A 17,228-nucleotide genomic window follows, 5' to 3' on the forward strand; every position below is an offset into this window, starting at 1 on the left:
ATTATATATAATGATAAACTAATAAATTAAATTAAATGTCATAATCATACTTTGATTTAATTGTGCCATGTAGCAAACTGTTTGTCAGTCACCTCTCTCCCTCAAATTCTCGCTCGCCACTCTCCCTCGCTCACTCCATATCTCGCTAGCTCCCTCTCACTTTTATACAAACACAAATGTATATAATGTATTTGTGTTTGTATAAAGAGAAAAAAAAATTGTATATATACATCTATTTTCGTTCTCCTCTGCCAAATCTCGCACTCCACCCTCGTTTCTATCGCTTATACAAACATAAAAGAAATGTATAAATTGCGCTTATGTTTGTATAAAGCGAGAGAAAATTGTATATGCACCTGCAAATACACATATCTTCGTCCTATACACTTATAATTATACAATACAAATATTTCCCCACCCAATTTTCTTTTGTCTTTCTCTGTTTCTCGTTTTATACATACTCAAATTATACAATTGATTTTGTATGCAATTACTTTCTTTTGTATTTGTATAGCGAATTACATAATTGGTTTCTTTGTATATGTATAGAGAATTATACATATTTATGTTTGTTATGGAGCGCAATTATACAAAATCTACTATAACATACAAATTATAAATTTTGTGTTTGTTATATGTGAAAGTTGCTCATCTAAAATACAGGCTTAAAAAAGACAAATTTTGGGCCTCTTTTATCTGATTACAAATGAATTGGCAGTTTAATTTCAAAGTCTTGTCTGCTTATTAAAGCTTCCAACTACAGCTGACTGCTTCTCATCACTTAGTCTATTTGCAAAAACTTTGTAATAACCTGAATGATCCAAATTCTGCAATACTTTCACTGATTTCCCTTGCTTTTCGTCGAGAATTATCTGTCCATCTACAGATTCATACCCCGTGGCGGAGACTTTAATTTTCTTGACATCAAAGGTTGATTTCAGTACAGAATAATCACTAGCCAAAATTACTGCTCCAAGGATTTCTCCGACAAATATATCCTGAAATGTCACAATTGATAAGTTCATATAGGGTCTAGCAAAAAACTGAATTTGTACATTGCACGTTAGATGGTATACGAAGAAAGACTTTGATACAAATTAAGAGAGGATTATATACCATATGCTTGTATCTAGGATGTGTCTTTTGCAGCTGATGTAACGTTGACAGTAAACGCTTCACAAAAATTACTTCAGGTGTCTTCTTAGTTAGGTGAAGTCTTTTAAGAATCGTTGGAAATGCACTGAATTTCCGTTGTATGCCAAGTGGAATGAGAGTGATGTTGAGCTCTGAACTCAAAACTGTCTTTGCTGCTAGAGGGTCAAGAAACATGTTCAGTTCCGCGAATTTATTTGAGGGAACATTGAATACATTTCCCTTATCAGTATTGTCATGATTGATGTGCCCTCCGACAACTACTATATCCTGCATCATAATTCAAAAGAAAAGAGTTTTCTCACTTACGAATGTCTATTATAGATATCTCAAACAACATTTGTTGTAGTTGATTATCTCTCGTAAGATGATAAGGATAGAAGGAACACTTGCCTGGATGGCGTTGGTCATATTTTTTCCTGCGAGAACAATCTTTGCTATGTTGGTCAATGGGCCGTTGGTTAAAATGGTAACCTTGGATCCTGGATCAAGTGATTTCACCACTGACTCCCATACTTCTAGTGCCAGAGGTTGTCTGAGTTCAGGATGATCAGTGTCTCTAGGAGCTCCAAATTTCACTGAATTTTCCGCTGTATATCTGAAAAATATTTACACCAAGATGGTATATCAGTAAAATAGCATACTACAAAGTTTACACTCTACTACACTAGACAATGTACCTGCGAGGACTTCGAGGCAAAGAACGAGATAATCCGTAAAGAGTATCTGAGTCGAGAAATCCACCACTTCCTTGTGGTATAACCTTGTTGTACTTGCAGTCACCAACTGCAGAGAAAACAGGATCAGACTGGTTCATTGCAAACACATCTCCAAGGCCCACGGGGATGTCATCACGACCCATCATATGAAGCAAATCATAGACTGAATCAATTGTTGCAGCATTTGCCCAGCCAGTTGGACTCACAATTATAGCCTGAACAGAAGAAGAGATTGCACAATGATAAGCATTGCTTCCTCGACTTAGTCCTAAACTAACCAAGACTTCATAATAAAGAGTTAAACAGACTAACATTCCCATTCACCCAACCAATGTGGGGCACTTAACATCTCTTGCATGTCCGTGACTGGACATCTGGTGTGCAGACAATACAATATAGAAACCAAACATTGGATAAAGCAAAAATTGGATCCTGGGCGTAACTTAACTCATGAGGTGAGGATTGTCTAAGACCGCACCAGGAGACAGTAACTCATTCCCTCCACCAATGTTTTAAGTATTGATCAAGCTATTATTATACTGAACATAAGGAAGGACATCATACCTTGAGATTAATTTCTTCAACTGGTATTTTAAGGAGATAAATGAGAGCTATAAAATCTCCAGCACTCATATCCATATCAAACACAACATTTTTCCGAGGATGCTTCCCGCTGAAATCTGGTTTGCGGAGTTCTCCTCTGTAATGAGGAAATTGTGTAGAAAAATTGAATAATCCTGAATTTTCTCTTTGGTTTAAGACCTGAAAACATGAAAAAACATAAAAATAAGTTGTCCGAATTTAGAATCTGTAAGAAAAAAGTGGTTCGGAGTAAATAAGAAGCTGATATTCTATGAAATATTCTCTGAGTGATTAACTTACATCCAGGAAGCTAACAAAAAATTCTCTGTCTAGTGCACTTTTAGGATTTTGATTAGGCTTTGCTCTTACAGCAACACGAACAGGCACTCCACTTGGCCCAACAACTTCTTTTGTATAACCATCCTGATAAACGACATCAGCTCAGAACACATACACAAATATAATAATCAAACAAATAATGGATCGCAAATCATAGCTCGTGTTTTGGCAAGTTAACTACGAAATGACAACATTTTACTAGATACATAAACGACAATCCATATAACAGATAGTGACATGGGTCAATTCTTCACCTGGCATCTGCCCATCCCATTCTTGACTACACAAAATGGATCACGGAGTCTAGTCTGAACATGACCACTGTGAACTCCATTTCTTTCCAAGTTGAACTTGGGAGTTCTACGTCCATCAAAAAATGGATTTGATCCATCAGATATCCCATACGGCATATTTGAAGTAACAACAGTAATATTGATATACTCCATTTCTGCAAATTCATTTTCTCCTTGGTAGTTTTGTTGTTTCCTCATGATTGAAGCAGCTATTCCAGACATAAATGAGTCCCACATAAAGTAACTCTGCATCCAGCAATGTTATCATCACTCAGTTATATTCAAGTTGATGTTTTTATATCAAAAAGTTGTGTATATTGTTGATATTTTCATATCAATGTTACCGTATAGAATTGGTCATCAAACCAAGTATCACGAGCAATTTTCAGGGACTTGAAACAGTACTGTGCCTCATAGGTATGCTGATTCTTCTCAAAGGTCTCAAAAAACTCTTCGGTTATACGAATGGTGTTTGTGGCATCCAATGGGACAAGAGTAACTGGAATACCAGAATGAATCACCTACATTGTAAGGAAAACGATCATTCAGATTAGCTACAAGCATACAACAAATGACTGGAAGTCACGTCTCGAGAAAAGAATGTGCAGAAAAAATGCCTATTGAGTTTTGTAATACCTGATAAGCAGCAAAAGGATCCATAAACAAATTGAATTCTGCGTAAGGGTTGCTTGTGTAATCTGTGAATAAATTACCACGATCACCACACTGTCGAGGTTGGCAAGAAGAGGTTGAATTCTTTGGACAACACCCTGTAGGATTCTTTGACCTTACACCACCTCCCATTATGTAAATATGCTCAATATTTTTCTTTAAATGTGGATTACTCAGCAAAAATAGTGCAAAGTTTGTATGTGATCCAATGAGGAAAACAACGGTTGGCCCTGAAGAAATTGTGTCAATCATTACTTGCTGAGCAGTTGGCTGTCTAAGAGGAGAATACTGTCTCTTGCCCTGGTTACAAGTTCCATATTAGGTTAGATGTCGTATTAGGCTAAAATTTTGATTGATATGATATTAAGACAAGAAGAATGGTTACCTGTGGAAGGAAGCTCTTTCGGAATCCATAATTTGAGTCGATATCCAAGCGTCCTCCAAGACCAACAGGTACAGCTTGTCTATATCTACAATATCCAGCTGTAGTATCTCCCTAACAAAAGCGCAAACATGGAGATGTATAAGTAAGAGGCATTTCGAATTGTGCCAAAGGTAGAGTAAATGGAGAATTTTGGTCACCTGATCAATTATAGGGAGATATCCACCAACGTCAGGAAGAATGGTACCATTGGGAAGTATTCCTCCTTCACCTCCCATACCAACAGCAATATCGTCACGTCCCATCATGTAAAGCATATCATACACTTGATTTACAGCATGTCCTGAATCAGTCCATCCATTTGTGCCAATAGTTACAGCCTAAACAAAAAGGTTTTATCAATATGATTTTGTCTAGTGGACAGAGTAACCTCAATGATGTGAGGCCTTTTGTGAATAAACCATGAAGCAATATCACAACATGTATTTGATGTTAGAAAGGCTTGTCAAGAATTAGTATATTTTAGCACTTGTGTTTCAAACTTTTCTTCTATGGTATGAAGCTTCTTTACCTATCCTCGTTATTTATCTATTATGTTGTGTTGTATGTATGTCGAGTGGCTTGTGCAGGGCCTCTTAGGATGTTATACACCATGCCACACCTAGGATGTACTTTGAATCGTGAAAAACTTGATATTCAGAGCACAAGGTTTTAGAAAAGGTCTTAGATGTTTGACAAATCACATTGAGTAGAGTCTTGTTCATAAGTGCAAAGCGCGCCACATTTCTGAATGAGAGGCAACAAACACACTCTAATGACTCCAAGTTATTTGCATTTCTTCGTCCTTTTTTTACTTGATAAATTTTAACTTGACATATATATTAAGAAAATAATGGTTTGTATAGTTATCACCTTTTACTTTTCATTTTTAAGAAATCAAGAGAATACAAATTTTTATACCTAATATTAGGGGCGTAGCTACCCTTTGGATAGGATGTCCAATTGGACACCCTTCGTAAGAAAATTACATTGTATTTATAAATAAATAAAAAAATTTAAATGATTAAATAGCGCATTGAGTACACCAGGTTAGTGGTTACTAAGTTCTTTGCAACTTGCCGGGTTGGATTCCTTAAAAGACTTATTTAATTTAAAGTTAATAAGAAAATTTTATTTATTTATTCCATTAATTTATTAAAAGTGAAAATACTTTATATAAATTCTCTTTTAATATAATTCGTTTGATTATATTATTTATTTTTCATTTCTCGTTGTTAGTCATCAGATGTTTTGTGAAATGTTGAAGGATTTCACTCTAAACAGAAACATCACTCTTTTTCTTTTTTTGTCCACTTCCTATCAGATTAACGTGAACACTAAAGCTAAATATTATGTTGTTTGATTTTAAAAAATTTTGGTACAGTTTAATTAAAAAAATTAATCATTAATATTATATAGTTTGATTTACAAATTTAAGTACATTCATTCTTCAAATTATTTCTACGAGCTATGAGATTTATGAACACCCTTCGTACAATTTCTGACTATATCATTGCCTAGTATATTCTCAATTTATTAACATTAAATTAATGTCTTTGAAAAATTTAGTGAATAAAAATATTTGTAATTCTATCAATTAAATAAAGGTAAAATGATAAAGTCAATATAACAATTAATATATATTATTAATAAGTATGGCAAGTTAAAGACACAGATGGTTAAATATATTTACTCACTACATTTTTAAAATGACATTAACTCAATATTAATAAATTGAGAATAAAAAATTATTCTTTCTTAATTAATTAAAAATAACAGATAAAAAGAAAAATCAAAGTAAAAATATTTGATAAATAACAAGGACGGAGGGAGCAGTCCATTCTCTCTTTTTTTTTCCATCTCTTTATCTTTTTTCTTCAAATCAAAAGCTTGACTTGAAATTAAATGTTCTGATTTAATTTCAATAACTTTGATTTTTTTTTTTTTGTATTTTATTAACACAAACATCAAATTAATTATTTCATCTGTTCAACCGTAATTATTGACTATTTACTTTGGCACAAAAATTATAAAAAAAAAATAATTTTACTATATCACTATTTATAATAAATACAACATCATGAAAATGTAATAAGAGAATGACTATAATTAATAAAAAAAAATTAGAAACTAAATATAAAATTATTCATTGATTATAAAGTTAACAAGCATTGTTGAATATCTATTTTTAATATAATAAACAAAAAATGTTTTACGGAGGAAGTAATTTCAATGGACTAATTAATTGATTCCACTTGTGCTAAGATTTTCAAAAAAATTGAGAATTCTCTAAAACCCCTATATGCTGTCATACATACATATATATATATATATATATATATATATATCTTATATTAAATGTCAAAATGTCAATTAGACTTCAACCTTAATCTTGTTTTGTCAATAATGATATTCCACTTTACTCTACTTTATGATAATTGAACCTTGTTATTTTAGGTAGGCTTATACTCTTTTTTAACCTATACATAAATTCATACATACATATAAGTGTGATTTCAGAAACCTATACTTTTTATTTTGAACCTATACATACATATGTATAAGTGTAATTTTATGAACCTATACATATATACATATATACAAGTGTGATTTTAGGAATCTATATTACAAGCTAAATACAAAAGAATTGTTCATTTTGCATTATTTTAATGTCTTTTCCCTCCTTTCTCCTCATGGACAATTCAAGGAAAATTTTTTTTTTGTTACTATTTTGCAAGAAAAATGAAGAGATTAGAGTGCACATTATTAAGAATAATAGAAAAAGGATGAATTTTTTTAAAAAAGAACACACATTAGAGGTGCAAAATGCAGAAAAAATTTATTTTAATAGTAAATAAGAAATATATTAGAAATAATTTTGAAATGATTACATTCAACATGATTATAGATTAATAGAGTCATAAAATTCTTGGATTCAAAGTTTCAAACCTTTTGCAAGACAAAAATTCACATACATATTTGGGCCCAAAGAAAACAACCATGCACCCATATAACATGTTGAATACACGATTAAATAAAAAATGTGATCTCAATCATGATTGTACGATCAAACTTAGAAATAAAAAAAAAAGAAAATAGACAAGGAGAAAAAAGAAATACCTTCAAATCAATTTCTGATCTATTAAGCTTCAAAATGTAGAAAAGAGCAAAGAAATCATCAGTATCCACGTCTGTATCCAAAAGAATTCTATGAAGACTCTCTACTCCATTGAAAAAAGTTGGCACAAATAGCAAAATCATGAAAATAATTCTATGTAAAAATCCCATAAACAACATTTTTTCTTTCTCCTTCATCACAACAAAATCTTTTTTTTTTTCTACACAAGTGAACTTCTCTTCACTAAATATATATATAGAGAGAGAGAGAGATTCTTAGATGAGTTATAAATTCATGTTAGGTAAGTCATATACACCCTTGCATTTAATTTTTTAATGGGATATTGTGGAGAAAAATCAAGATTATGGATTATATAAATTACGTGCATGGAAAAGTCAAAGAAGAATATACAATTAAAAGTTAATGAGGTCAAGGATGGTGTTCGATTGTGAGAGGAATTTTCGTTTGTATATTTACTGTTACTTTTTAGTGGTAATGTTTTTTAAAAATTAATTTGATTAATTTTTAAAATTATATTAATTTGATATGATAATAAAATTCAGATATACAAAAATTATATAGAAAGTATAAATTATAATTTTTATATATTAATAAAAAAATATAATAAAATATTAATAAAACTTTTTATTGTTTGACTATAAAAAATAAATTATGATAATTAAAAACAAACGGAGTGCTAATACTAATTGATGAGACACATGTTGAAATTGGAATTGTTAAAATACTTCATAATTAATGGAAATCGAGAAAGTGTGTACACTTCCCTAAATGTATCCCGTGGGATTTCAATTAATTTTAATTAATGAATTTCATGATTAAAAAGTAAAAAAAAAAAAAACACGTGCTAAGAGATTTTTTGGACTTAGAAAAATTTTCTTACACACTATGGTAGGGACACAAAGATATCCATTTTACAAAATATAATGATTTTTTTTTAATTTAGTTTGAAAATTTTTCAAAATAATGCACTATTTATGAATCTATATTTATTAGCTGATTTTGATTTGCATCCTATAGAGATTCACTAAAAATGAAATAACTTTCTAACAAGAGATTTTAATTTTCATGATCTGAATTTGAAAGCTCTACAATCTACATTATTACAATATAGTCCATTATATATTTCTTGAGAAATTTAATCATATATGTATACAATAAATTATCTCTGTTCAATACATTGTTATCAATATAAATATATGTTAAAAAAATTGAGAACAATAAAAAAGATATTTCTTTTTTAAAAAAAATTGTATTAGACGGGCATACCAAATTAAACCAAATAAGATATATACAAAAAAGTATAGATGAGATGATAATTATTAAACAATACGTGAAAAATATATCTACAATTTACTTAAATTTATTGAATCCATACTGGATTCAATCAAATTAATTAATATAAACAAATTTTCATTTCTTTTAAATTTTAGTTGAGTTTCAATTTTCTTTTTATATAAAAAAATACTCTATATACATATATAATTAAGTGAAGAAAGATCCAATAGGTGTGTCAATATCATAGATCATAGCATTGGAGATATTTTGTATAATTGGATATCTTTTATTAAAAAATGGTCAAATTCTTTGTACCAAATTACTTTGAATAAAAAAATAACATGTTATTCATGACCTTCAACAATCAACACACACCAAATAAATTTCAAAAAAGATTGAAAAATAACTCTTTCACATCTTACCTACGTAAAAGTGCGAATAAATTTTAGTGATAGTCATTCAACTTTAAATTGATTATATAAAAAATTACTTTTAAAAAAGTTTAAAGTTCAATATATAAATTCAATTAAAAATGTTACAACATATTCACAACCATAAATTAATATATAGTGAATCACTTTATATGTGCAAACTCAATCAGATATGTTATAACGTTTGAATGATATGGACAAATATACATCATATATAAAACAGATCTTTAGAACAACTACAGATATTTTCGCATATAAATAAATAATTTTTGTCTTCATATTGTTGATTCTTCTAGGTACACCTAATTGCCTAAATAATTAATAAAAAAACACCCATTCTTTACAACCTTATCACACATTTTAGGATAATGAACATTAAAAAAAAACATACAAGACAACCTATTTATTTGATTCCTCCCTCTTCAACTACCATCAATTTTTTTTAGCATCATGGGAAAATGGACCACCATACCACTTAGTACAACCATAGTTAATTATCTTAAGCAAAAAAATAAATAATTAGAAGTTTTTAAATTAAACCAACATGGAATATAGATGTATAAACCAACAATTAAATACTCACTTTTCCAACTATACAAACGTGGGAATGTTGACCTCAAGACTCTTTATTTTACAATAATATAAAAATATTTGTTTTTTAGGAAGAAATAATTTGTGAACTTTTGAGCATGGTTTATTTAGTTAGTCACGTTGTTTCTAACTGATTTTTAACGTTTTTTTTGTGTGTTAAATTTCAAAGATTAAATTGATAATCGAACCGATTATCAATAATCGATAAGTCAATATCTCAATGGTTTTATAACTATTTGTTGGAAAAAAATACTACAATATTGATATTGGGTTAGAATTATAAAATAGTAAATAATTTATCACAAACACTGTATCGTGGCAAGCCACGACCTTGAAAGCGATTTTGCCTCAATTGCGGTACAAATCATTGTAGCCGGATGCTCCCTAATGTTCCACAGTTACTCTCGAACACGTATACTTCTGGCTGAATGTCTGGAGTTGCACAAAAATAATTGCAATGATTATTTAAGCCAATAAAAAAATTAGTGAAGGAGATATTAAATGAAAGAATCAATTTTTTGTTTTTCCCTCTCCGTTTTATCTCGCGAATGGCACTCCTTTATGATACTCCTTAAATTAAAAAATCATTTCATCCATAATGTACGAAACTAACATATCATAAATATACTCCTACTTTAATGACAAATTTGTCATAATATAAAAGTAACTTCAAGTCTTCTGAATACTTTCTATATTTTCTTACAAAATAAAGAAACTGACACTTGAGATAAATGTGAACCATTAATATAGAAGTAACTCTCCTATTTCACATATACTAAGGACTTAAGCAATGCTCACATAAATTAATTACGGAGAGTTGAAAGATATAACTTATTTTTTGCATTAAAAATAAAGAAATATTATTCACGTGATTTAGCATTGCTATAAATTCAAAACTGATAAGCTCAATCAATAAACTTTAAATCGAACCAATTGATACATCGTCCTTGCTATATGAGCTAGAGAGCTATGAGTTATTCTAATAATAGGAAGTTTTGATTATTAAAATATGAACAAACATAACGAATATGACAGAAGAATCAGATATTATACATGTCTCGAATAAGCACGGGGTAGTGTTTATGACAGAATTATTGAAAAATATATTATTTTTTTTGAGACATAAATACTTCAAGTGATGTGTCAAAAATTTCTAATAATTCATTTCTGTTAAATGAAAGTTAATTACATTAAATAGCACTCATAATTACTCAAAAGCCCTCAAATTTGGGAGTCTAATTTGACATCAGAATAATTTGATATGCTAAGTGATAATCAAAAAGTATAACACATGATGTTCGTTAGCCTCAGGCAGAGGTAGGGGGTGTTTACGGGTTGGTTTAGGTCGGTTATTAGTCAAAATTAACTTCAAATCAACTTAATCAGTTTTTGAAATTATCACAACCAAATAAAATTTAATACAATATATATTTACCAATTTCGGTTTGATTTGGTTTGTTATTTGATTATTAACCATATGCATATTAATTCATTCAAAACGTGAAAAAAATGACAATAATCCATTTAAAACAAAAATTAGTTAGATGACTAACATTACGAAACTTTCAATTATTAAATATATTATGAATAAAACTTCAAAATTCACTACTTTTGTCTTAGAAGGAAGAGACATTTTCAGTCCCACAAATAATTATCATAGATACTCATATACATGAAACCGATAAGATAAATATTCTTATCTTGGGCATTTTTACTTTCATAAGTAAATTCTAAATAAATTTTGCCGGATACTTATATAAGATTTTTGAAATTGTTTACAAAATAGTATATCATGCTATGTATATTATTTATCGGTTTGATTCGGTTATTTCTTTGAATTTTTTCGAACAAAATCATAATCAAATCAAATACTATCAATTTTTTTAAAATCTAAAACCAAATCAAATCAAATCCTAAATAAAATTGATTTATTTAATTGTTGGTTTAATTTTTTAGTTTGGATCAATTTTTATCCAAATCGTGAATACTTTTAACCTCAAACCTTTTTCTGAAAGTAAGTTTGATAGAAAAGTAAATAAATGAAGAATTACTCGAGGAATAATTAATAGAACAAAAGGAAAATATAAAGTCGGGATTCTTATTTGTACAAATGGTACTTCGCGCTTGGAACGAGCAAGAGGATATTAATTAACATATAAAAATAGTCCTACTCTTAGAAAAAATCTTCATCAAGTTGTTTAAAAACACAAAGGCATTTGGTAAGGATAGAAAGGGAGATTTCCTATGAGATATCTGTGACACTTTTCGTTTTACGAATGAGTTATGAGTAAAATAATCTTCTTTTATTTCCTCCCCATTAATTATAACAACTTTAACTGTATAATGTACAATTTTGTTACTATTTCTTAAGCAACAATAATGAGTTAAATGGCAATATTTTTGATGAATTAGTGGTTGAAAAAATCACCTAAAGAAACTTTTTTCTGGAAGAGCAATTAAGGGGTAGTTTTCTTTCTATTGAATGGTGTATTCCAAATTCTTCTCTGCTTATCAAAGCTTCCAACTATAGCAGACTGTTTTACATCACCTAGTCGATTTGCAAACGCGTTATAATAGGCTAATGGATCAACATTCTCCAATACTCTCACTGATTTGCCTTGCTTTTCGTCGATAAGTATCTGTCCATCTTCAGATTCACACCCTGAGGCAGAGACTTTTATGTTCTTGACACCAAATGTTGATTCTAGGACAGAATGATCACCAGCCAAAACTACTGCTCCAAGGATTTCTCCGAGAAATGTATCCTGTTATGATACAAAAACATTTGAACGCGTTCAGTGTTAAGAGGACAAAAGTTAGGATAAACTGAATTGAGATTATGTACCATATGTTTGTATTTAGGATGTCTCTTTTTCAAGTGGTGTAGCCTTGAGAGTAAACGCCTTGCAAAGATAGCTTCAGGTGTCCTTTTAGTCAGGTTAAGCATTTCGAGAATTTCAGGAAATGCACTGACTTTCTGCTGAATGCCAAGTGGAATGAGAGTGATATTAAGATCTGAACTCAAAACGGTTTGTGCAGCTAGAGGGTCAAGAAACATATTCAGTTCCGCGAATCTATTAGAAGGAACGTTGATCACGTTTCCATTCTCAATGTTGTCATGATTCATGTGTCCTCCAACAATTATTATATCCTGCATCAGAATATAAAAGGGATTGCTGCCTATATTAGTACAGTTATTGAACGAGTAATCCCGCCCTGGCTCTTTCTCAAAGGGTAGAGGAAATGCTTACCTGGATAGCTTTGGTCGTATTCTCGCCTGTAAGAACGATCTTTGCTATATTAGTCAATGGACCATTTGTTAAAATGGTAATCTTAGATCCTGGTCTGAGTGATTTCACTGTTGACTCCCATACTTCTAGTGCTAGAGGTTGTCTGAGTTCGGGATGATCAGTGTCTCGGAGAGCTCCATATTTCATAGAATTTTCAGCTGTATATCTGAAATCGTTTAGATGAAGCAGATAGATCAGCATAACTGCACACTAAACAAATGGACATGTGAAAGACATGAAATGTTAATGCTTTACTGTTTTTCCTTTAGGCAAATGATTGACACTAGCTAGACCATGTACCTGCGAGGACTTCGTGGCAAAGAACGAGATAGACCATAAAGAGTGTCGGAGTCGAGGAATCCACCACAACCTTGTGGGATAACCTTGTTGTACTTGCAGTCACCAACTGCATAGAAAATAGGATCAGACTGGTTCATTGCAAAAACATCTCCAAGGCCCACGGGAATGTCATCACGACCCATCATATGAAGCAAATCATACACAGAATCAATGGTTGCAGCATTCGCCCAGCCAGTTGGACTCACAATTATAGCCTGAATGGAAGAAGATATTGCACATTGACAAGCATTGCTACCTCAACTTAGTTATTTTACAAAATTTAGTCCTTTATCTTAGACTCAGCCTGTTTCTACAACGTCACTCGGGATAGAGGATCTAAATCAAAATAGAAGTCCATTTACCTTCAGATTAATTTCTTCTATTGGTAACTTAAGGAGGTAAAAGAGAGCTAGAAAATCTCCAGCACTCATATCCATATCAAACACAACATTCTTTCCAAGATGTTTGCCTCTGAAATCTGGTTTGTAAAGTACTTTTCTGTAATAAGGAAATTGCGTAGAAAAGTTAAATCGTCCAGCGTTTTCTCTTCTGTTTATAACCTGTAACCATGATAAATATAGTATTAGTTCTAAATTGGTCTGTGCTTTTATCTTACATATGAAAATGCAACCAATTTAGACCAGAAATTAGTAACTTACATCCAGAAAGCTAACGAAAAACTCTCTGTCCAGTTCACTATTAGCATTTCGATTGGGTTTTGCTCTTATAGCAACAAGAATAGGCACTCCTCCTGGACCAAAAACTTCTTTTGTATAACCATCCTGATAAACACCACCAACTCAGAATACATAACAGTACAAATTTAAGTATAGAGAAGTGAACGAAAAAACAGAAAGAAACGAAGAAAATCATACCATGAATAAGGAGTTAAATTATGTTTTTGCAAGTTACAACTAAATGTCAACTTTACTAGAGACAATAACTAAAAACCATAATCCAGATAATGACCTGAAACAATTCATCACCTGACATCTGCCTCTCCTGTTCTTTTCTATGCAGAATGGATCGCGAAGCTTAGTCTGAACATGACCACTGTGAACTTCATTTCGTGCTACGCTGAATTTTGGAGTTATATGACCATCAAAAATCGGATTTGATCCATCAGATATCCCATATGGCTTGTTTGAAGTAACTATAGTGATATTGATATACTCCATTTCTGCAAATTCATTTTCTCCGTGCTGGTTGTGCTGTTTCTGCATGATTGAAGCAGCTACACCAGACATAAAGGAGTCCCACATAAAATAACTCTGCGTTTAGCAACACAAAATAAATCTGCATTTAGCAACATTGTCATCAGTAAATCACATTTTCACTGATGTTTTCATATAACTATGCATTTACTAAGCTCAACATTTCTAAAATATTACCGTGTTGAATTGGTCATCAAACCAAGTATCACGGGCCATTTTCAATGACTTGAAACAGTATTGTGCCTCGTAAGTATGCTGATTCTTCTGAAAAGTTTCAATAAACTTTTCAGTCACAGGAATGGTGTTTGTGGCATCCAATGGGACAAGAGTTACTGGAATGCCAGAATGAATTACCTACAGCATAAGGGAACGATGACAGTTGTTTACTAATAGGATTAGCTACCGCATATATGCAGTGAAAGGCCTATTGATTTCTGTAATACCTGATATGCAGCAAAAGGATCCATAAAGAAATTGAATTCTGCATAAGGGTTGCTTGTGTAATCTGTGAATAAATTGCCAACGTCACCACATTGCTGCGGTTGGCAAGAGGAGCTGACCTTCTGAGGACAGCAACCTGTAGGATTCCTTGACCTTACTCCACCTCCCATTATGTAGATGTGCTCAACATTTTTCTTTAAATGTGGATTACTAAGGAGAAATAGCGCAAAATTTGTATGTGACGCGATGAGAAAAACCACTGTAGGCCCAGATGAAATTGTGTTGATCATTACTTGCTGCACCGTTGGCTGTCGAAGAGGTGAATAATGTCTCTTCCCCTGTTGATAAGTGGAAGATGAACATGTTATGAAAACATTTTAAACATAGGGGAACTAAGCAATAGACCTAAGCTCCTTCATCTAGTAATTTCACAAGGGATAAAACTGATCTTCTCCTCAAAAATAGTTGCATTAGTGCCAAGTCTAGGTATACACATTCAGCACTTTCCGAAGTAAGACTCTTCATTACTCATATACAAGAAAAAGTTATATAATTTGCGCAACATAGTCTACGTACATTCTACCCGCCTTAGACCCCAATTTATGGGATTTCATTCGGAATATTGTTGCTATTGCCATAACATTGTGACTGACAGACAGCAAACAAAGACAGATTTAAGTAGGTATTGCTCTTTGGTTGATTAAACGATATTCTGCCTTTACATTCAACCATACTGCAGACTGAAGTTAAAGTGTCTAATTCTGTTTCTTGTGTAAAACCAGAAAAATTGTGATTAAGGAAGCTAGACAAAGTAATCCTCCATTCAGTTTTAATGCAAAATGATACCTGTGGGAGGAAGCTCTTTCTGAATCCAAAATTAGAGTTGATATCCAAACGTCCTCCAGGACCTACAGGAATAGCCTGTCTGTATCTACAATAACCAGCTGTAGCATTTCCCTGACAAATCATTGAAAAGTTAGCACACTCAAGATTTCAAGTAAACGAAAATTATGAAGACGTTTAACTAACCTGCAAATGATTCTTGACTTGCAGAATAGAGCCAATAGTAGAGGAAATGAAAAATTTATGTTCACCTGATCAATTATAGGGAGATATCCACCAACATCAGGCAGAATGGTACCATTAGGAAGTATTCCACCTTCACCTCCCACGCCAACAGCAATATCGTCACGTCCCATCATGTAAAGCATATCATACACTTGATTTACAGCATGTCCTGCATCAGTCCATCCATTTGTGCTAATAGTTATTGCCTGCACCAAAAAAATAACTCTTAATATACGAAAATATATCCCTTCCAAATTATATTACATTCCCATGACATGCTTTCAACAAAAAAAAGGCAAACCTTTAAGTCCATTTGTGATGTGTTAAGTTTCAAAAGGTAGAAAAGAGCAAAGAAATCATCAGTATCCATATCTGTATCGACAAGAATTCGATGACCCTTTACTCCATTTACCAACAATATTAACACCATTGTTAGCATTACAATAAGTTCATTTAGCAGCAACATCTTCTCTTTCTCCTTCATCACAACTTTGCTTCTGATTTTCTTCAAACTATTAGTTATTAATAGGAATAAACAGAAAGGGCTGTAAATTAACAGAAGGAATGTTTAAGGGATTTTATAGACACAATAAATTCTTTTATATAATATTAGTATCAATTTAAATGATCAATGGGGTACAAAGTAACACTTTGCTTAACAAAGTACAAATTTTGTTCGGAATATATAAATTTGAATTCGCGCCGAAAAGTTAAAAAGTGATCCCTACTTTATTTTGGGGCTCTTCAAATTATTTTCTTTATTTTTGCTAAAAGAAATTGGGTAGGCCAAAGTATTCTTATTCATGATGATCTAATTTTGTGTGATATCTAAGTTTAAAGATTTTTTACTGTATAGGTTTGGTAAGAATTTTTTACTGAATTTATGTATCTATTGACATAAGTTCTTAGGAATTAAGTTGTCTTTTACGGTATAACTTGTGAATTATGAATCAAACATATGCCTCTATTAGCAAAGTTTTTTAAGAACTAAATGACATAACTTGTAATTACATTATGATACAAAATATAAATTTATGCCGCAATTTTTTTCAATGGTAGAGATATTTTTGACCACTTTAGCTCTTAGTATATATTTTCTTGTGTTTTTTGTATCCTCGAGACATCCTATATGTATTATGTCATGTAGGATATGTGTGTCTACTTGTTCAATTTTATAATATTTTAAGTGCTTACTTGTGCACATTCAAAGTTGGAGGACATAGTTGTTCGTCAGCGCCAAGTTAATGGTCATATTATGCCTA

At 31.5% G+C, this 17,228-nt stretch overlaps 2 protein-coding genes across 10 annotated transcripts; both read right to left on the reverse strand.

Annotated features, from left to right (window-relative positions):
• Positions 1–585: 585 nt before the first annotated feature.
• Positions 586–7,638, reverse strand: LOC101244900 (nucleoside hydrolase 3-like). The gene is made up of 12 exons (XM_004229437.5): positions 7,299–7,638; positions 4,340–4,519; positions 4,143–4,253; positions 3,722–4,057; positions 3,430–3,606; positions 3,047–3,331; positions 2,754–2,876; positions 2,436–2,633; positions 1,833–2,086; positions 1,546–1,750; positions 1,117–1,422; positions 586–998 (listed from the first exon to the last, which is right to left on the reverse strand). The coding sequence occupies exons 1-12, from the start codon at positions 7,491–7,493 to the stop codon at positions 726–728; spliced, it is 2,643 nt and encodes an 880-aa protein (XP_004229485.1). The 5' UTR covers positions 7,494–7,638; the 3' UTR covers positions 586–725.
• A 4,257-nt stretch (positions 7,639–11,895) lies between these two features.
• Positions 11,896–16,667, reverse strand: LOC101245199 (nucleoside hydrolase 3-like). 9 transcript variants are annotated; one of them, XR_011221822.1, is made up of 12 exons: positions 16,268–16,623; positions 15,993–16,172; positions 15,745–15,855; positions 14,901–15,236; positions 14,635–14,721; positions 14,230–14,539; positions 13,903–14,025; positions 13,606–13,803; positions 13,205–13,458; positions 12,866–13,070; positions 12,460–12,765; positions 11,896–12,379 (listed from the first exon to the last, which is right to left on the reverse strand). XR_011221822.1 is itself a non-coding variant. In XM_004229438.5 (12 exons), exons 1-12 carry the CDS (start codon positions 16,448–16,450, stop codon positions 12,071–12,073), a joined length of 2,667 nt encoding a protein of 888 aa, XP_004229486.1. In that variant the 5' UTR covers positions 16,451–16,667; the 3' UTR covers positions 11,896–12,070. The 9 variants fall into 9 exon arrangements, 5 of the variants coding, with proteins under 5 accessions (XP_004229486.1, XP_010322993.1, XP_025886809.2 ...); XR_011221820.1 differs by having other exon boundaries at positions 13,205–13,310; positions 14,230–14,514; positions 14,635–14,811; XR_011221821.1 differs by having other exon boundaries at positions 14,213–14,539; positions 14,635–14,811.
• Between the last annotated feature and the right edge of the window lie 561 nt (positions 16,668–17,228).

Source organism: Solanum lycopersicum, chromosome 1, assembly GCF_036512215.1.
Source record: "Solanum lycopersicum chromosome 1, SLM_r2.1".
NCBI classification, from domain to species: domain Eukaryota; kingdom Viridiplantae; phylum Streptophyta; class Magnoliopsida; order Solanales; family Solanaceae; genus Solanum; species Solanum lycopersicum.

Coding starts and splice junctions, on each gene's coding strand:
- LOC101244900 (XM_004229437.5), bottom strand. CDS start 7,493: ATGAAGGAGAAAGAAAAAATGTTGTTTATGGGATTTTTACATAGAATT. Junction 4,520..7,298: donor GATCAGAAATTGATTTGAAG/GTATTTCTTTTT, acceptor CTTTTTGTTTAG/GCTGTAACTATTGGCACAAA. Junction 3,607..3,721: donor ATCCTTTTGCTGCTTATCAG/GTATTACAAAAC, acceptor CTTACAATGTAG/GTGATTCATTCTGGTATTCC.
- LOC101245199 (XM_004229438.5), bottom strand. CDS start 16,450: ATGAAGGAGAAAGAGAAGATGTTGCTGCTAAATGAACTTATTGTAATG. Junction 15,856..15,992: donor ATCTCCCTATAATTGATCAG/GTGAACATAAAT, acceptor ATGATTTGTCAG/GGAAATGCTACAGCTGGTTA. Junction 13,071..13,204: donor TTGCCACGAAGTCCTCGCAG/GTACATGGTCTA, acceptor AAACGATTTCAG/ATATACAGCTGAAAATTCTA.